General features: G+C 59.4%; 1 protein-coding gene across 4 annotated transcripts in view; it reads right to left on the reverse strand.

Moving 5' to 3' along the window:
• Nucleotides 1–15,851, reverse strand: part of LTBP4 (latent transforming growth factor beta binding protein 4) — a 28,686-nt gene extending 12,835 nt beyond the window's left edge. Inside the window, exons 1-19 of one of the 4 annotated variants that reach the window (XM_023245977.2) lie at nucleotides 15,600–15,851; nucleotides 13,713–13,771; nucleotides 13,411–13,539; nucleotides 12,743–12,852; nucleotides 7,800–7,991; nucleotides 7,367–7,614; nucleotides 7,187–7,289; nucleotides 6,716–6,790; nucleotides 6,495–6,617; nucleotides 5,773–5,937; nucleotides 5,014–5,160; nucleotides 4,771–4,878; nucleotides 4,027–4,158; nucleotides 3,817–3,942; nucleotides 2,928–3,053; nucleotides 2,163–2,405; nucleotides 1,557–1,682; nucleotides 1,349–1,468; nucleotides 87–215 (exon numbers count right to left, since the gene is read on the reverse strand). In XM_023245977.2, coding sequence (XP_023101745.2) covers nucleotides 87–215; nucleotides 1,349–1,468; nucleotides 1,557–1,682; nucleotides 2,163–2,405; nucleotides 2,928–3,053; nucleotides 3,817–3,942; nucleotides 4,027–4,158; nucleotides 4,771–4,878; nucleotides 5,014–5,160; nucleotides 5,773–5,937; nucleotides 6,495–6,617; nucleotides 6,716–6,790; nucleotides 7,187–7,289; nucleotides 7,367–7,614; nucleotides 7,800–7,991; nucleotides 12,743–12,852; nucleotides 13,411–13,539; nucleotides 13,713–13,771; nucleotides 15,600–15,836 — 2,698 coding nt within the window. In that variant the 5' untranslated portion in view covers nucleotides 15,837–15,851. Of the gene's footprint in view, nucleotides 1–86; nucleotides 216–1,348; nucleotides 1,469–1,556; nucleotides 1,683–2,162; nucleotides 2,406–2,927; nucleotides 3,054–3,816; nucleotides 3,943–4,026; nucleotides 4,159–4,770; nucleotides 4,879–5,013; nucleotides 5,161–5,772; nucleotides 5,938–6,494; nucleotides 6,618–6,715; nucleotides 6,791–7,186; nucleotides 7,290–7,366; nucleotides 7,615–7,799; nucleotides 7,992–11,311; nucleotides 11,582–12,742; nucleotides 12,853–13,410; nucleotides 13,550–13,712; nucleotides 13,772–15,599 lie in introns of those variants that run through there. The other 3 variants (XM_023245978.2, XM_045045792.1, XM_023245979.2) reach the window with 3 other exon arrangements.
• Nucleotides 15,852–19,396: the final 3,545 nt, after the last annotated feature.

The following is a 19,396-nucleotide window of genomic DNA, read 5'->3' on the forward strand; positions in this document are numbered from 1 at the left end:
ACCTCCCCATCAGGCTTTGTCCAGGAGCCCGGACCCCACCCCCAGGTTCTCCGGTCCTCTCGCCGCCCTCTCCCCACCCTGCCCACCTGCGCAGGGCCCAGGCCGACCCGACGGCGCCCGGTAGCCCGGCGCGCAGCTGCAGCGGAAGGAGCCATCGGTGTTGGTGCAGTGGCCATGGGGGCCGCAGGAGGCACCCGAACTGCACTCGTCCACATCTGTGGGAACAGGGGTTTCAGAAAGGGTCTGGTTTGGGGCGCCTGGGTGGCTCAGTCGGTTAAGCATCCGACTTCAGTTCAGGTCATGATCTCACAGTCCGTGAGTTCAAGCCCCTCGTAGGGCTCTGTGCTGACAGCTCAGAGCCTGGAGCCTGCTTCAGATTCTGTGTCTCCCTCTCTCTCTCTCTGCCCCTCCCCTGCTCATGCTCTGTCTCTGTCTCAAAAAAAAAAAAAAAAAAAGGGAGGGAGGGGTCTGGTTTAGGGACGCTGGATGGATCCTCTTGTGGCAGAGGGCTCTATAGAAGTTGGTGGGTAGTGTCTTGAGTTGGATATGAGCTGAAAGATCCATAGCAGGAGCAGGTTGGAGAGACCAAGATTCCCTGATTCTGGCGACCATAATTGGGGGTCTTGTAGGTCAGGTTTTCTGGCAACTCCCTGTGCCAGGATCCTGGAGTCAGTGAAGGGACTCTGGATGAGGACTGGGGTCAGAAATTAATTAGGGTAAGAGGTCAGGTATTATAAACCAAGATGATTGGATGGCATTCTGTTAAATCAGGGGTTAGAGTCAGTGACTGGAATCTGAGACCAATTCAGGTCAGGGGTAACAGTCAGAGCCCAGAATTCTGCCTCTAGTCAGGGGTCAGGGTCAGGGATCATGAACCCACTACGCCAGGGAAGGTATTCTGAGAATGGGCAGGGTCAATGAAAGAGACAAGATCAAAGGTCACAGAGAGTCAAGGGTTATGGTCAGGAGTTATGGTTAGGTCAAATGTCATGGTCAAGTTTAGGAGTCATAGGTCATATTCAGGGTCAAGAAACAGTCAGGATCAGAAGGGTTACAATTGCTATCAGGGTTGTAGGGAGAGTTTATCAGTAGGGGTAATGGTTAGGTTCAAATGTCACAGACAGGTTGAGGGTTCAGGGGCCACAGAATCAGAAGTCACATTCAGAGTCAAGGGTGGTGGTCCAGGCCAGGACTTGCAATATGGGTCAGAGGCCCATAATCTAGGTCAAGAGTCACAATCAGACTCTGAGGGTCAGGGTCCAGAGGATTGAGGTCCAGGTCAGGAGATAATGGGCCAGGTCAGGGGTCACGGTGCAGGTCTAAGGTCATAGCCAGGGCTTGGTCTCACCAGTGCATCGGCCATGGTGTAGGTGGTGACCAGCAGGACAGGCTCTGCACTGGAAGGAGCCAGGTGAGTTCACACACTCCTGTCCAGGACATGCCAGATGATTCTCACACTCATCCACATCTGGGGGGCAGGGGAGAAGGTGGCCTTGAAGGAGCAGCCCAAAGCCCCCCTCCCCCATCCACATGCCTCCCTCCCTCCCCGGCCTCACCCTCGCACTCAGAGCCGGCAGCGTTGGGTTGGAAGCCGGTGGGACAGACACACTGGAAGCCACCTTCTGTGTTCTCACACCGGCCATAGGCACAGGGCGGGGGGCTACGGGCACACTCGTCCACATCTGGGGCAGAGGGGACCAGTGGGGCTGAGAAAGGGGCCTGGACCCAAACATCTCCATTGCCATCACCACCTACCCCAACATTGCAGTCTGGAGGCAGTCTCTTGGACTTTGCCCAGGCTCATCCCATCTCCCAGGAGAACAGATTCCTTCCCTGTTTCCCCAGGGAAGGTCTCTCCAGCTGCCAGGGTGAAGCTAGGGCACCACCTCCTGCATGTTGCCCTCCCCATGTCAGTTGTCCCCTCCCTAGGGTTCCCACAAGCACAAAAGTATCATTCCAAAAGGGAGGCGGAAGGGAGAGCACCCTCATATTTGCAGAAAGGGGAGAAGACTTGAATCAGACCCTCCCCACCCTCTCAGTACTCCTCTGCCCCTGTCCTCCATCACCAAGCCCCATTACTCTGCCTCTCTGACCCCAACCATGTCTCTTTCCAGTCCCCACAGCAAATGGGGGTGGAGTGGGCTTGCATTCGGCACCCTCACCTTGGCACGGGGCCCCCGGTCCTTGGGAGCGGAAGCCAGCAGGGCAGGCACAGTGGAAGGAGCCAGCCGTGTTGTCACAGCGGCCTGGCCCGCAGGGCGGTGGCTCTTGGGCACACTCATCCACATCTTCTTCACACGCCGAGCCCCGGAAGCCAGCCGGGCAAACACAGCGGAAAGAGCCAGACAGGTTCTCACAGACCCCTCTGCCACAAAGACCTGGGCTCTGCGTGCACTCGTCCACATCTGCCCGGGGCAAGGGGCCCAGAGTCACACCTTTATGTCCCCCACCCCGTGCTCCCCTCTGCCTCCCTGACCTCCATCAGTCTGCCTCCTTGTCTGTCTCGTTCTGCCCCCCATTCCCCATTATTCAAATTCTCCACCCTACATCCCTCTACCTGTTCAATCCCCAAGCTTCCTGTCCGCCTCCTAGAACTCTAGTCAGCATCAGTCGGCTTCTTTCTGTCCTGTTCTCCATAACTCTACCCCCTTCCCCCAGAACTGACATCTCTCTCCATCCTCCAGCCTCTCCATCCTCAATGACTCAGCTTTTCTGTTTTCGATCACTTGGCCTCTCTGTCCCCGTGTCACTGTGTCTCTACAGCCATCAGGCTACGTGTCTGGTTCTCAGAACTTGCCCCCTCCCCCCGCCCCGTCTCGCAGCAATCAGCCTCCCCCTGCCTCTTGCTCAGTTTCTCCATCCCTCATCACTGCCACTCTACCCTTCCCCGCACATCCCCTTCCCCTCTGTCCCTGTCAGTTCCTCACCCTGGCAGCCGGCTCCGTGGGGAGCAGCCTGGTACCCAGCGGGGCACACGCACAAGAAGCTGCCTGGAGTGTTCTCGCAGCGCCCGCGGTCACACGGCGGCGGCACGCGGTGGCACTCGTCCACGTCTGTAGTCACAAACCCGGAGGTTCAGACTGGGGCAGACACTCCCCCTCACGGCCCCCACGCCCGCCCTCCGAGGGCTCTGGGAGGATGCAAGGAGGGGAGGGCAGGGGCGGAGCCAGACTTGGGCCTGGGCCCAACTGGGGAGCGAGCCAGGGACAGTAAGGAGAGCAAGGAATGGGTAGGATTGAGGCGTAGGCGGACGGGGGGGGGGGGGGGGGGCGGGGCAGGTGAGAAGGAAGGGCTAGATGAGGACTGGGGAGCCGGGCAGGGCGGAGGCGGAGAGGGGAACCGTGGGTGGGGGGGGCAATTTGGGAAAGGCAGGATCTAGGCAGGGCAATGGAGGGAAGGGCGGCTATGGGGACCGAACCAAGGGAGGGCAGAAGCGAGGCAAGGGGCGTTTAGAGTACCGGGCCTAGGTGCGGCAGGTTAGGAATCAGGAGTCAGGTGCTAGGTTGCCGCGGTTGTAGAACAGGGGCGGGGCCTGAGGGAGGGCGGGAGCTAGTTGGGAATATGGTGGGGGCGGGGCCAAGGGAGGAGCGCAGCCTGACAGGGCTGGGGAGAGAAGTCGGCTAGTGGTACAGCAGGGACCCGCCCCGTCGGGAAGAGCCGGCTGGGCGGGGAAGAAGCCGTGGTGGGGCGGAAGGGAGAGCTGGAGCGGGTCTGGGGGCGGGACCGGGAGCGTGGGGAAGCGTGGGAGGGCGGGAACTGCTGGAGGGAGACCCGGGCAGGGGTGGAGCCTGCAGCTGGACAGGGCGGATTTCTCACCCAAGCACTCCGTAGCCCGCGGGCCGGCTCGGAAGCCCGGGCCGCACACGCAATGGAAGCTGCCTGGCGTGTTTTCACAGCGCCCGGGGGCACAGGGCGGGGGCACGCGGCGGCATTCGTCCACGTCTGAGGGCCAGGAAGGGGCTGGTCAGGAGGAGGTTGGCAGAGATTCCCCGCCCCGCCTCCGTCCACCCTCTCTGTCGGGCTCACCGACGCAGTGTGTGCCCTGCGGGCTGAGCCGGAAACCCGAATCGCACGCGCAGGTGTAGCCACTGGGCCGGGAGATGCAGCGTCCTGGGCCGCAGACCTGGGGATTGCGCTGACACACGCCCGCAGAGGGACCTGGGGAGTCCAGTCAGCCAGGGTTCCCCCATCTCTGAATCCTCTGTCCCTTTCACCCCCGTACAATTCCTTCAGACGCTCTGCCTAAGACACCCTCATGTCTGTCCCTCCCCATCCCTCTTCCACCTCTGATCCTCCGCTCCTTTATTATGGGACTTCTCATCAGATCCTCTGCCTGAATTCCCCTTATTGCCACCCCCAAAGTCTCCATTTCTGAATATTTGCTTTCCGGTCCTCTGACCGAGATACGTTCTTAGTGCCCTCTGTGGGAAAAACAATTGTCCAACATTAACTCAGCACTTACTATGTGGCAGACTCTTCAGGGATAGTTCAGTGAATCCTCACAATGATCCTCATTTTACAGATAAGGACACTGAGGCTCAGAGAGGTTAAATGGCTTGTGCAATCAAGTGAGAACTTGAACCCAGGCCTGTCTGACACCAGCTCCTAATGTTACCCAACACTCAGCTCTCCAAATCTTTCTCTCTTCCCACACATTCCTTAAGTCCTCTGGCTGTAACATCCCTAACCTGGAATCTTCACCTTAGAGCTCCCCGCTAGAACCCTCACCTGTGATACCCCCATTGATGCCCTCGATCCCCTCTACTGCACCTGATTCGGGGATCTCAGGACCAGACCAGGCAGGAATGCTGGGCAGGGGAAGCTCAGGGCCCGGCCTTGGTTCAAGTCGGGGTTCTGGACGGTGTGTGGGCAGAAAGCCTGGTTTAAAAAAAAACAAAAAACAAAAAACAAAGGAATATCAATGAATGGAGAGCTGGATTTGGGTGTCCCCCTCCTTATGAGGCTAGGGCAGCCCCTCAGAGATGACACCTCTTCCTCCAGAAGCCAGCTCACCTGTGGGTGGCCGAGAGGTGGAGGGTGGAGCCCGGTGGCTGAGGGACACTCGGGGTGGCTCCTGGCCCAGGGGTCTGGTGTTGTAGCGGAGGTCAGAGGCCGAGTAGTGGTAGCCAGGGCCAGCTGGACAGATCTCCCGAAAACCCTCTAGGAAGAAGAAAGGGAGGGAGAGGGGCAGAGAGAGGGCATGAAAGCAGGAAGGAATGAGACAGAAGAGGAATCTAGAATCTGGCCTTGACTGGGGGCAAGGCTTGGCCTGGGTGTGTGTCAGGGGTTTGGGTTGGATGTTGGCTTGGGGTGGTGCACTGGCCAAAGAATGGGACGTCCCTGAGGGTATGAGTGGGACCAAGGATGTTTTTTCCTATTTGGGAGAGTGACAGGGACAGGGGTTGAGGGTGGGATCTGCTTTGGTTTGTTGAAGGGTCTGGTTTTTAGGTAGAAGCTACACTGCCAGGGGACTGTCTCTGGGAAGGGCATATCTGGGGTGGGGACGGAGCTTAGACTGAAGGCAGGATCTCTGGAACTCCAGACTTGGCCAAAGCTTGGGGACAGGGTTGGGCAGGCAGCATACCTCAAGGGCTAGGGGTAGTCAAGGCTGGGGTTGATGCGAAGGGGTTTGTCTCAGGGGTGGGTGGGGGTGGCCAAAGGTGAGGTGGAACCCTGGTGGAGTCCACTCTGGGGATCTGAGGCCCTGGGGCACCTAGGGTGGGCACCGCGTTTAGTCAAGTCTAGAAATAGGCCGGGCAGGAGGCTGCTCACCTGAGCCAAACGGTGGGCAGAGCTGGCAGCCTCGACCCCAGGCTTTGCCCACGCGGCTGCAGCAGCAGATCTGCTTGGTGATATTGCGCAGAATGGGCAGGGAGCAGCCACCGTCGCGGAGGACGCGGAAGCAGGGCCCTTTGGCCTCTGAGATCACGTGCTGGGCTGGGGGTGGGGGAGGAAATTCTTCAGGGCGGGCTTTCGACTATAAGGAACGGTGGGGGCGAAGGGATCTGGGAGACAGGAGGATGGTCCCCGGGAGGGGTTGGTGGGTGTAAAGGCCATTCAGAAGAAGTCTGTAAAGGCCATTCAGGAGAGGTGAGGGGTGTGGAGGTGTGAGAAAGGTTTAGGGCCTGAGGGGGCAATGGGAGAATCTGAGAAGGATCTCAAGGTCTGCAGAAGGTCTGGTGGTCCAGGGAGAGGAAGGGATTTGGGGGCCTGAGAAAAGTTAAAGGAAGTCTAAAGATCGGAAGGGATATGGATCTAACAGTTTGAGGGGTTCTTAGAGGGGCTGAAGAAGGTCCAAGGAGTCTGAGAGTATGTAAGAATCCGAGACGTTCTGGGGGGGGGGGTGTCTAATAAGAGTGACTGGGGGGACCCGGGAGTCTGGGGGGATCGTGGGAGTCTAAGGCAATTAAAGACCCCGGGGGGGCTCTGGTATGGGGTCGGAGGGCCTGGCGGACAGGCGGGCAATCCAGCCTCAACCCTCTCCCGTGGCTCACAGATGCAGCTGCTGCGGGACGAGTCGTGCAGGAAGCCGTCCGGACACACGCACGTGTACCCACCGTGCGTGTTTGCACACTCCCCGTGCTGGCAGCGCCCGCCGGTCGCGCACTCATCCACATCTAGGAGGAATGCCGTGGGCTCAGGGGCATCAGGGATGGGAGCTCCCTGCCAGCCCGGCTCTTAGAGCCAAGCCCTTCCCACTCCTGCCCCCACTCACCTTGGCAGGACCCATTAACCCTTTCAAAGCCGGTTGGACACGGTCCATCTGGGGTGCCCACTCGGTCGGAAATGCCTGTGGAGAGAAGAGAGGGGTGGGCCAGGGGCGGGCGGAGCCAAAATAGATGGGCGGGGACAAAAGAGGGATGGGAGAGATTAAAAGATGAGTGTGGCTTGAGTGCAAGGTGAGCCTGAGATAAGCCGTCTGGCAGAAGGCAACGTGGGAGGCTCCAGAAATTTATGAGTGGGGCCATGGTATAAATGTGGGGTGAGAACAGAGTAAACAAAGTCAGAAAGTGGAGTGGGCGGTACCAGAGCGGTATGGATAGATCTAGACTGGAAACGATCCCCACAACAGGGTACGTGTGGTTAGAATTTGTGAACAGGGTTTGTCTATGGGCAGGGTACCAGGAACCACGGGGTTATCACCTCTCCCCAGCTCCAAGCACCTCGGGGACGTCCTGGGACTTACCCAGGTGCTCCGAGCATGCCTGACAGTCGTGAACGCCCCAGGCCAAGCCGGCCCCTCTGCAGCACACCTCCTGCGTCCGGAGCCCGGGCAGCGGGGACGCACACTGTGGGAAAAGTGTTGGGTGAGCGCGCCCCCGCGTGGTGGCACGCTCCGGGCCCCTCCCCACCCGCCTCTGCTCACTTCGCCTCCGCGCAGCTCTCGAAAGCAGTAACCGAAGCCCGAGGCATCCGAATAGCTGTCCTCGCGCGGCGCACTCTGTGCCAGCACCGTGTAGGGCGCCGCCGCCTCCGCCCGCGCCGCCGCCTCCGCCCGTGCCACTGCCTCGGCGTCCGCCTCCTCCCAAGAGCCGGACACACGCTCCACCTGGTGCACCACCACGGACGCCTCCTGCGGGTGCTCCACGTGGACGCTCACCATGGACGCCACGCCTGGAGGGAGGCACGGCGGGGCAAAGGGGTGTCTACACCCCAGTTCTTACGGAATGGGACTAGGAATGGGCGGAAGGGCGCACTGGAGAAGGGTACTTAGGGGAAGGCAGGAAAGATGGGGGTCAGAGAAACGGCGAGGTAGTGGACAGAGGGATCAGAGGGGACCCTGGCCGCGCTCTCCTCACCGTGCTCGTCGTCGCGGTGGTTGGCCAGTGGCATGGTGTACACCGAGCGGGTGAGACCTGGCATGGCTGGGGCCGGTGGCCGGGCGCCTGAGGAATGCAGCTGGCAGAATTTGCCAGCGAAGTCCGGGGGACAGAGGCAGCGGTCAGGCTTCACGCACACACCGCCGTTGTGACAGATCAAGGGACACAGGACTGGGGGGGAGGGGGAGGAGAGAGGCTAACTCAGTCCCTAACGTTGTCACCTAGTGGTTGTAAGCCGCTCCGCCTTGAGCTGTCCTGTGTCACCCCCACCCACCCAGACCACCTGCATGGGCTGGGTCCGGTCTTACAGCCCTCTGGTATAGCTCCTCCCACTGGGTCAGTTCACCACGCCCTCCCGCTCTTCACTTTCAGGTCACTCCGCCCTTCCTCTCGAGTCCCACTTTGAGGTCGAGTCCACCGTGTTCCAGCCCCACCCAGGCAGCGCTGTCCCCGCCCATTGGCTCAGCCGCGACCACTCAAGTTCTTTCCTTAGCACTTAGCCCCGCCCATCTTTTCACCAGGCTGGATTTTTTGCTGTTCTAGCTACGCAGACCCGGCGCTGGTCTCTTCCATTGCCTCAATCAACGTTTTGGCCACCCCCTAACACCACTCCCCTTTCCCAACTCTGTCTCTTTAGCATTCTAGGCACGCGCACATTCCGTCTGGCCAGGTCCACGACACTCAATCTCCGCCCACTGGCTATGCCTCGCCTTCTAAGAGCCTTGCCCACATTACCTTCTACCCCCGGGATTCTAAAGCTCGCCTGTCTAGGTGTTTAACCTGCTGCCTTTAGCCCCGCCCACCTTCCTTTCCTCGCGCGGATTTCCCCGGGCTCTCGGGCTCACGCTCCTCCCGCCCCACCTCCTCGGCTATCTGGGCGTCCTAGCCCCACCCACCGCGCTTTGTCTCCGCCCACCTCCCCTCCGGCTCCCGCTCCAGAGTTCTAGCTCTGCCTTCCCGCCTCCTGTCGCCCGGGGGCGGGGCCGCGACGGGAACGCGCCTCCTCTCCCCTCTGCGCGCCCTCGCTGGGCCCCAGGCCACCTCTGGGCGGGGCTCTGCCAGCTGTGCGGCGGGGTAAACAAAGAGAGGGGTGCGGCGGGGGTAGGGCGGCGGCTCCGCATTCCGGACCCTTGGGGAGCCCCGAGCCCGCTGAGCCAAAGAAGGCCGGACGTATCCTGCGAGGGCACCCCCTCCCTTTCTCCCCCGGGGCTGCAGAGAACAGCTGGAGACAGCTGTGCGGAGGGGAGGAAGGGGGCAGGCGGCTGGGGCCGTCCAGGAAGGCGTGTGTGGGATTCTGAGCCACACACTGGAGACAGGGAAAGCGTAGAGGGAGCCCCTTCAATTTAGAAGGGTAAAGAGACTGGACTCCTGGAAGGAGATCAGATAGAGTGCAGTACTGTGGGATTCAAAGATGGCTTAAGGTTTCTAGAATGGAAAGAGAGCCTAGCTCAGAAGAAACCGAAGCTCCCTTTCAACGGAAGAAGTCCGTTAAATCCTTTGGGGAAGTTGCCCAGAAAACAGGGCTCTAGTGCCTTCTAGGGGACAGCTAGTTTGAGGGTGCTGAGAAGAGGATTTACATGGAGAAATGGGATTCCCTGGGAGTCCCCAGCACACAAGAGCCTCAATTGTCTGAGAAGATTCTAAGATACTGTGGATCTCACATCCCCTCTCAACTAAGGGATTAGGTGCCCAAGTCTTTGGATGAATGGCTGCCTAGGGGGGCAGTCACAGTGTCTGTGGAGAGTCTTCTTGTGAGAATCAGTTGAGCAAGACCCTCTGGGGTTCTCTGAAGATAGATGGATCAGAAGTTCCTGGGGAGGGCGGTCAGCTGGAAGAGCGAGGCTTGGAAAGACAGGAGTCGGGAATCCGATGGCACTTAGTTGGAAATATAAGAGAATGGAAGTCTTTTGTGGAAAGAGAATTCAACTGGGGAGTGGAGTTATCACTACATAGGGTCTGTAGTCTAGGGTTTCTGTGGGAAGCAGGGAGGAATAGCTGAGGGACAATACTACAGAGTTGTCTGGTGAGGGGCACAGTTTGGGGGATTACATCAGAAGAATGGGAGGGAACTTTACTGGAGGGGCTGGTCTCTGGAGTCTGTTGATAGGGGGTGGGGAGGAGGCTTAGGGTCTGAAGGCTGAGACTCTGGGCTCCCCTAGTTAGGAGAGTCAGGCCAGGCAGGACTCCAGAGTGTCCTAATAAGGGTCCTTAATTGAGTAGCCGGAGAGGCTTAACTAGGAATCAAGATTCCAAAATAGCAAGGGTCTCTGCTGGCAGGCATGGTAATCCAGCTAGGTCTCAGGGCATTTCCCAGCCTCCTCAGGCATTTCTCCGCCTTCTCTTGGTCTGAATGCTGGCCCCCCACCCAGCTCCCTTGGGGCTCCCACACCCAGGACGTGTTGCTACATGGGCACGGCCAACTCCATGCCCCACGCCTCTGGAGGAATAAGGAGCTGAGGACACTGGGGTCCTGCCGAGGTCAGCCCCCCTTCACATGCCCCTCTTGTGCCTCCAGGGGCTTGGCACCCGCCTGGGCACGGCGCCTGGCACGGGCGCGTTGGGGCTGGGCCGGGAGGGAGTGTAGGCAGGAGGGAGGAAGGGGAGGAGGGAGGGAGTGGCAGCGGGCGGGGGCTCAGGCGGGAGATGAGCTCACGCCGGCCAGGGCTGGATTGGCTAGGGGCCAGGCTGGGCGAGTTCTCAGAGCCAGGGGCCCCCACTCCCCACTCCAGAGGGCCTCTGGGGTTGGGGGCAGGTAGGCCGCGACCCAGAGAGCCCGCCCATCCCTGCACCCTGGGGCCAACAGGTGACCCGCCCTCCCCACCTCACCTGAACCCGGCGGGGGGGGGGGGGCTCCCTATCTGTAGGGGTGCCTGGTGCGCGCCCTCCTGTCCCCTCTGCCCCCAGGGGGCGCCCCTTCCCCTAGGCCTCCTATCTGGGTTTCTCTCCCACGTGCGACCCTTGCAACTCAGAGTCCCGCAGAGACCCTCCTTCTAGGGACCCTGACCCCCTCAGCTCTGCCGATCAACTTTCCTCACCCCAACCCCCCTCCTCACAGGCATTCGCATCCTTTCCTAACCCCTCCCAACCAAAGATAAAGAAACTGGGAACACCCCTCGGGGCCCTGAAACTCTCCCTTAGTCTCCAAGGACTCCTTACAATCTCAGCATTGGGGCCCCCTTCCCCAAAGCTCCCAGGCTCCTCAATTCTGGTATCCCCCACTTTGACTCAAAGGCATGAAAGCCTGCCCCAGTCCCCTCACGTGGGACGCCACAGGTCCCTGCGAACCCTCCTTGCTTTGCAAAATCGGGACCCTCAGGACTCAACCCCAAAAGCCAGGAATTTAAGTCTCCCTTCCTTAATACCCCAGGGATTCCCCAACACTACCGTACACAGAATCTGGGCTCCCTCTCCTGGAGGAACTGTCTCTCCCGTCCCCGGGGATCCTCCTCCCCCTGGGAACCCCTCCCTCGGGACCACCACCCCGCACTCACAGGCGCGGAAGCCGGGTCCCCCCGGGGCCGCCCCGCCGGGCGCGCCGCTGTCCACGCTGGTGGTGTTGCGGGGCGCGCAGGTCGGGGTACAGCGGGAGCCGGTGGGCCCATGGACGCAGCGCAGGCCGCACACGGCGGGGGTGAAGCGCACGCGGAGGCGCTCTCGGGGCCGGCCCGGCACGGGCTGCGGCCCGAGCAGCGCCAGCAGCACCAATAGCGACACCCGCGCGCCGCCCGCCATGGCTGCAGCGCCGCGCTCCGCCGCGCCGCCGCCCCAGCCCGCCCGAGGGGCCCGGCCGCGCCCGCCCGCCTGCGGGGGAGGGCGGCCGCGCCCCCGCTCAGGCCCCCCCCTCCCCACCACTCCCTCCCCGGCGGCCGCGCGGGGGCGCGTGGGGCTGGGCGCGTAGCCAGAGGCGCGCAGGCTGGGCGCTAGACTCGCAGGGGGGAGGGGGCGCCCCGTCTGCCCCCGCCTCGCACCAACAAGTGAATGGGGCCCGCAGGGGAGCGGCGGGGAAGGGAACAGGTGGGGGCGGGCCGGTTTCCCCCTAGACAGGGCCGAATCCATAAAGAGGAAAGAGGAGTGGGGGCCACATTTGGGGAGGCCGGTACAGGCTGATTCTCCGCCCTAGACCCAGAGAAAGAGGCTTCATCTGGATAGGGGGCTGTCATGGCACATCTGGGCAGCCAGGTGGCACATCTGGGGGAGAGGAGAAGGGTCGGTGCACCTGGGCACATGAAAGAATTGAGGGTCTGGATGGTGGGCAGGACGCTGGGGGGCACGTTTGGGGATGCAGCCACATCTGGCCAGCACCCCACACCTGGTAGGAGAAGTCAGAATGGATAAGAAAGAGCAAACGGTGGATTGAGGCTGTGGGCGGGGGTCCTCACATCTGGCTGGATGCCCACATCTGGAAGACTTTAGGGAGAAGGGGACACATCTGGGCTGAAGGCCACAACAGGAGGGGGACTTTAGAGGGTGGTTGTGCTAGCCCAGGGGCCGAGAGCTGGAGTGGGAGGAGGGCAGGGGGAGGGTCGTGGAAGTAGGGGGAGGCCTTTGGCTCCCAGCCGCCCCGCAATTTTGGGCATTCGGTGACCGGGCAGGCGCCAACCCGCACAATCGCTTTTGTTGTCTGGGCTAGTTGGGCTGCGCTCTCTGCCGGGACAGCGCCCCCCTCTTCGGCCGCAGGGAGCCCGGACGCCTGGCTTCCCGGCCCCACCCCCGCGGGTCAGCGCCTCTGGCCGGCGTCTGGTCCTGTCCCGGGCTCACCTCGCACGGCCGGACGCCAGGGTCCCTAGAGGGTCCGTGTCCTGGGGGGCTGAGCTACAACGGGGGGCAGCTAGGCGGCGGCTGGACCGTGGGAACCAGACGGCTTTATCTGGCCCGGAACCCACCCCCCTGCCCCCCGGCAGAGGAAGGGCGGATGTTCTTACCCCGGGTCTGGCCGGCAGGGGCGCGCTGTGGGGGCCTCCTTCTCAGCAGTGCCCGGCCCCCTGGCCCACGGGGCCGCCTTCGTCTCAACAGAGCTCGGGCCTCCTGAAGCCTGGATAGGAGAGGGCAGAGGCGCTGTCAACGCGGTTAGACTGACACCCCCTTTCCCCACGACCCAACCCTAGCTGGAACGGGCCTTTCGAGCCACGAGATCTCCCAGTAACAGCTCTGCCCACCCCCCACCCCTATCCCTTTCCGGGGACCAGACCTTGTACGTTCTTCGCAGGCTTGGGGAGAAACAGAGATGAGGAAGGGAGAGAAAGAGAGCAAAGAAGACAGAGACAGAGGCAGAAAGAGAGAGTCGCAGAGAGACAGAGAGGGCAAGGGACAGGTGATGAGAGAAACAGAAAGAGACAGAGATGGAAAGAGCAAATACAGAGAGAGGGACATGGGGACAGGGGCAGAGAGACGGAGACTGAAAGACACAGAGACTTCGATAGGCACGAAAAGGAGAAATAGAAGCAGAGATCCAAGTCGCCAGGGAGAGGCAGAGAGAGACCAAAGGAAAAGAGATGCAGGGAGCAGAAAGAAACGTGTGCCGGGAATGGTGGCTGGTGGCGGGGAGCCGGGAGCTCCTGAGCATCTGGTAGGGGAGGGATTGCACACTCACGTCAGTGGCTGCCAGTTGAGGGACACCTGTCTCTTCCTCGCGCTGGGGCTGGGGCTCGGCAGCACCTGGGGCACTGGGGTCAGGCACTGCTGAGGGCCTGCACACTTTTCAGGCGGGCAGCTCTGGACCCTGCAGGAGGCTTTGGAGACAGCCAGGGACTTAGTGGAGAAGGAAGGGACCAAGTCTTTCCACCAAGTGCATCCAGCATTCTGGCTGGGATGAGAGGTGGGGAAGGGAGCGGCTGACACCTCTGCTCTTACCCCCTTTCACTCCCTGCCTATACCCCACCTAGAAGAACCCACCTCTGACGCAGCGACTTCTCTTGGGCGACTGGCCTGGGCAGCACCGACAAGCAGCCACGCTGTAAACAGGGGTGGAAGTCACTCAGACCCCTAACCCTCTCAAACTGCCCAAAGAGGGCAACGGTGGGTAGGGGAGGGAAAGTCAAGAGAAGGCTTGAGAGCAACTCGAAATCGATGTTTAATTAATTTGTGGCACTGCGCTGGATGCCTGCTTCCCCATCTGCACAGTGGGAGGCAAAATGGCTTAGATTCTCTGCGCATGAAAGTCGCAGCAACCCTACTTTAATTTGTTTTCTCAAGTGTTTAGTGGTAAAGTCTTATTGGTAAGGACATTTTAAAGCCTTAATTTTTTAATTTTTTTTTTTAAATGACGCAAAGTGGATCTTTAAGTTCACTGCCAAGCCCGTACTGCCTGGGAATCTAGAACCCCGCCCTCCCGCACATCTCTGTCCTTGACTCAGCCATCATCCCGAGCATGGCCAGCAGGTGGCGCCACTTCCACAGGCCTCAGCGGCTGGGGAGGGAGGTCCTCTTTTTGACTGTGGGTCCAGCGGGGTGCTGAGGAGGAGGAGGAGGGGGATACAGAAGGAGCCACAGCCCAGAACTGGGAATCCCAAGGTCCGAGTTCTAGACCGTTCCTGCGCTTCCACGCGCTGTGTCCTGGAGCCAGCATCTCCTTGTCTTTGGGCCTCAGTTTCTCGCCTGACCAGGAGGAAGGAGTTCTTTGAGAAATCCCCCGCTCAGTGGGTCTCAGATTCTGAGTAGCGGAGTCCTCAGCTCCAGCGCAAGTGCGTCGCAACCAAGGGGCCCCCCAGACAAATCCATTATCCCCAGGCTAAGGGGGACGAGGGACGAGGACGCGCGCTCTGGCCCCGAGAGAAGGGCAGTGGGGAGATGCTGTGAAGGGGACGTCGGGCTCAATGACTCTTTCCAGACGGGTGGGGCTCAGTGGGGAAGGAGGCCGCCCGAATGGGAGCCTCCGGGACCCCAGATCTTGCTGTTATCCCTCCCGCCGTTTCTCTGCGTTAACCCCTTCCCGGCCCCGCCCCCGGCGCGGCTCGGGTTACTAAACGCATTCGCAGAGACCGAGGCGGGAGCAGAGCCCGGGGCCTTTGTAACGGAGCGCTGGGCCGCAGGGCGGGGGGTGGGGGTACTAGGCAGACTGCTTCCTTCGATCTCGTCACCCGTAGACAGGAAGGGTGGCTATAACCCCCGCATCTATAGGAAGTTTTGGATCTTTTGCCGCGAAATCACTGGTACCTCATTCAAGCCCGGGATCCTCTTTCTAGGAAACAAGAGCATCCCCAACCCTCAGGAAATCTGAGGAACCCCCTCCGCACAACCCCTTGCAAGCCCCTCCGCCATCAGGCTGGAAGTCCACGTCTTCCTAAGTCACTAGGAAAACCCAAGGGTCCCTTTAATTAATCCAGTCGTTCCCAAACCCCAGAAAATCAGGACATCTCAACTCCACCATAGAATCCCTTCATAACCTCCCATACTCCTCCTTAAGCGCCCAAGAAGCTTGGGGAACCCCATCCTAGCTGGGGGGCCCCACCCATCTATCATCTTAGGAAAACTCAAAGCCCCATTCCTATATAAACTGGGACCCTTCTCCGGAAAAAAAAAAAAAAAACCCTGGAATTCCCTGGGGCTACATCCATCTATCACACCGGCGGGGACTCCCTCGCCTCAAAATCTCAGTACTCCCCGGATTCTAACCCCTGCAAAGTAGAGGGCCCTAACAAATCCAAGAGCTCTGGCTCTTTCATCCCTACCCTGAAGCACTGGGTTCGTATTCCCCTAAATCCGCAAGTCCTGGTCCTCACGGACCACCAGACTTATTGGATGGAGGGGGCACAAGGAAGAAGGGGCCGCAGCGGGGCTTACCCGGCCTGGCGGCCCGGGATCCCCGCAACCTCGACGGCCTCGCTGGGGCTGGGGCTGGTGGCGGAGGCGGCGGCTGCGAAGAGTGGCAGCAGCAGCACCAGCAGGAGGGGGCGGCGGCCGCTGGGGCCAGGCCGCCGCATCGTGTCCGGCGTGGAGTCCCGCTCCAGGCGGGCCGTCTGTCCAGCGGGTCCGGCTTGGCGCGGCCCCGCCCCCCGCCCCCGCCCGAGGCCGACTCATTTTCTCCACAGTCTTAGCCGCGGCTGCGAACTTCCCGCCAATCAGAGCCCGGTGCCGCCAGGGGGCGCTGTCCGCGCGGCCAATCGGAAGGCGGCAGGGGAGGGGCTAGCGGGACAGGTGCCGGGCGGGGGGCGCTGGGGCCTGGAGTTCTCAGTGCTGGAGGCGAAATCGGGAGTCGGGTACCAACTGGTGAAGGAGAGCCCAAGAGCGGAGGTGCTGGGACCCCCCGCCCCCCCCCCCACCACCACCACGGTTGGGAGGGACGCATAGGCAGTGGGCAGTCCCTTAAATTAGACTCAGGCCTCATCCTTCGCTCACAGTAGTGGGAGAATTTGATCAGAATTTGCTCCCTGACTGGTGTAAACGCTGGAAGCCCCCATAGGTGTCCACTTCTCACACTAGAGGCTCAGGATTCTGGGTGGGGGGTAGTGCTAATCCTGCAGTAGGCCCCAGGTCCGACCGCTCTGTGGCCCCAGGCCCACCCTGCACCTTCCCAAAGGGTTTCACCTTCTCAAGGCCCTGTGCTGCTGGGGTTCCGGGTCCAACAAGCAGAATCTTGTTCCTCGGAAGGTTGTAGCCTCTGTCCATCACAGGACCGAGTCTCTGCCCCTGACCCACAGACTTGGCTTTCCAAGGGGCTCCTAGAGAACTTACACCCCTCTCCTTACACCCCTCTCCGCAGCTGCCCCTAGGGGGTACCAGACTCCCCTTCCCTATCCTGAACCTTTAAAGATTTCCAACAGCACCCCTCCCACTGCCAGAATTACAGACTCTCTCTTTAGAGAATTCTAGTCCCCTCCCTTTCTGGGGACCCCAAGCCTCAGAGGGCCTTAGGCCCTATCTGCACTCTCTTTAGGGAGGTCCAGGCTCCAAGCTTTGCTTATGGTTTCCCATCTCCGTAGCTCACAAGCCCAGCCCCTTTACTTCATTTTAAACTCAAGGCCCCACCCTTTCCCCCCTCCTCGAAATTTGCCCCGCCTCTCTTCTCCCAAAGGCACCGCCCCCTGAGTTTCCGACCCGGCTCCCTACTTGCCCCCTTCCCGTCTGAATTTAAGGCCACTGCCCTTCCCATAGCGAATTCCGGTGCAGCCCCATGCTTAGGATCCCAAGCCCCACCCCTTTCATATTTGCCCCGCCTCCGAGGTTCCAGGCCCCATCCCTCCAGGCGGTTTTTGAGCCTTTTAGTTTCCAGTTCTGGATCGCTAGCTCCGCCCCTAGTGGATCACAGGCTCCACCCACACAGGATACTAGGCCACCTTCCCTGATCAGAGCTAGGTTGAGAACATCAACCTATCCAGCTTTGTCCTCATCCCCCATTCCTGCTCCTTCCAGTGGAGGGGCGACCCTTTCACCCTCCCCTGTTAGTGAGCACCGGGTAACTCACATAGCCCCGCTCACACTGTTACTGCCACCTACAGCGATCCACACCTCCATCCCACACGGACACCCAGAAATCCAGGCCCACCCACCAACCAGGGGCACGCAGCCCCTTAGAGCAGTAACGATGACACTCAGGGACATTCGTGGGCTGTCTTAGCATGATGAGGGAGTGCCTGACTGCCCACTGAATGTGTTCCGTGTCCCTGTTTTGGGGAAGCCCCCACAATCCCTGTTAACATGGCCCTGCAGGACAGCATGTCCTGGCCCCCATGCCCCCCTCCGTTGCCCTCCTCCTCACCTCCTACCCTGTGGCTGGAGCATTTGCTGGGGGCGCTGCTGAAATTTCTCCCTTCTGCCTGGGATCCGGGGCATCTTCAATGCTCGTTGCTAGGCAACAGCCTCTGGCTCACCACTACAACTTCCGGGGATGGCGTTGGCTTCCCATCCCCCCTGAATTTGGAGTCCCCAGCTCCCAATCCTTCCCCATCAGTGCCACTATCTCCCGGGGTCGTTTCTATGTCATCCCTTGGATCCTGATCTGATCTCAACCCTTCAGAATCCCTGAGTTCTGGTGCTGTGGCATTCCAGAAGCTTCCTCCCATCGTGTGCTCACACGCTGGGTTTTATCCCTGGTATTAACAGACAGACAAACCTCTTTAGTGTTCCAGATTTTCTTACATTTTCTCTCTCAGTTCTAGAATCACCAGCAATCCAGAAACACAACGTGTTCCAGATTCCCTGGCAAGGAAAAACTATCTCAGTATTCTAGATCTGTGAGCATTATAAAACATCCCACATTCTAGATTCCCTGAATTCACAACCCCTCCTCCTATGTTCTAGACTTTCTAACATTCAGACATTCCCTAGGGTTCTGAATGCCTTGGCATGTAAAAATATTTCTAAAGTTTGAGGTTCACAGGTATTCCAAAACACTCATGTTTTTGAATCATTCATCTCTGTTCATGTTCTAGAGCCCCTGACAATCCAGAGGCCCTTGCCATTATGGGTTTCTTGGAATGCAAACAAACCCTCTAGCGATCCAGAAGAGCTGACATTCCAGAATACCCTATGCTCTAGATTTTCTAGTACTCCACATTGCTGTTTCCTAGAATTCTCAGCATCTCCAAATCTCTGGCATGCAAGTGTAGAATCATAGGCATTCTACAACACTCCCCTGTTCTAGAACCATTGACTTCCAGGTCCTTTGGTCAAGCAACTTCTGTTGTGTGGATTCTCTGAAATGCAGGGCGGGGGGATCCTAATATTGTTCATCTGCTAGCACTCTAGAATATCCCTGTGTTCTAGATTCCCTCACACTCTGGACCCTTCTCCACTATGTTACAGAAACTCTGGCATTCCAGAACTAATTTCCCTTTTCAAGGGAAATCAGCATATTCGAAAATCCTTGTTCCCAGTCTGCCCCACTTTCTTTCCTCTTCGTTGGCTCAAGGAAAAGATGCACAAATCTTTCCTGAGAAGTTGCCATGGGAACAGGTATTATTTGGGCGAAAATCTCAAGGATATTAAGCTAGAGTGAGCTGAACCTGTCCCTCATAACCTCTCTGGCACGGGCAGGAAAGGGATGTGGGAAAGGTGTTTGTGATGGCGATGCTTAGGGTACAAATGTTCAGGATGTGGCAATCACATAGCTGACATCTGTGTTTCTGTTGACCTGTGGCCAGTCGTCCTTGCTTGTGGTAACAGTACCCCGATTCACCTTTCAGGAACTCCTCCTCCAATCTGTCAACCTCCTGGCCTGTGAGGGCACATGACCCCTGGAACCGTGGAAGGCCTCCATCACACCGGCCATAGTGGCTGGTTCAGGGATGGCCGTCTGACTAAATTCAAGTCAGTAAGAATCAGTCGTGTGATTTGTTGCTGTTGCTAGAAAAAAAAACAAGTTGCTAAGGAGGTACCTGGAGTCATCTTGGCACCGAGAGGGGAAAACCTGAGTATCATGCATCCCAGAGGAGAGCAAAACCAAATAGATGGAAAGACGTTCTGGACGAGTATCTGAATCCCTGGATCCAACTATGCCTGAAGCCAGATGTAAACCATTACATTCCCCTTCTTTGCTTAAACCAAGAGAGACAGATGTTCCTAAATCTACAGCCAGACATCTGGCTGGTCCTCACATCTCTCCCACCCTTTCCCTGGGGGTCCCCAAACCCTCTAAGAAT

Source organism: Felis catus, chromosome E2 (assembly GCF_018350175.1).
Source record: "Felis catus isolate Fca126 chromosome E2, F.catus_Fca126_mat1.0, whole genome shotgun sequence".
NCBI lineage: Eukaryota > Metazoa > Chordata > Mammalia > Carnivora > Felidae > Felis > Felis catus.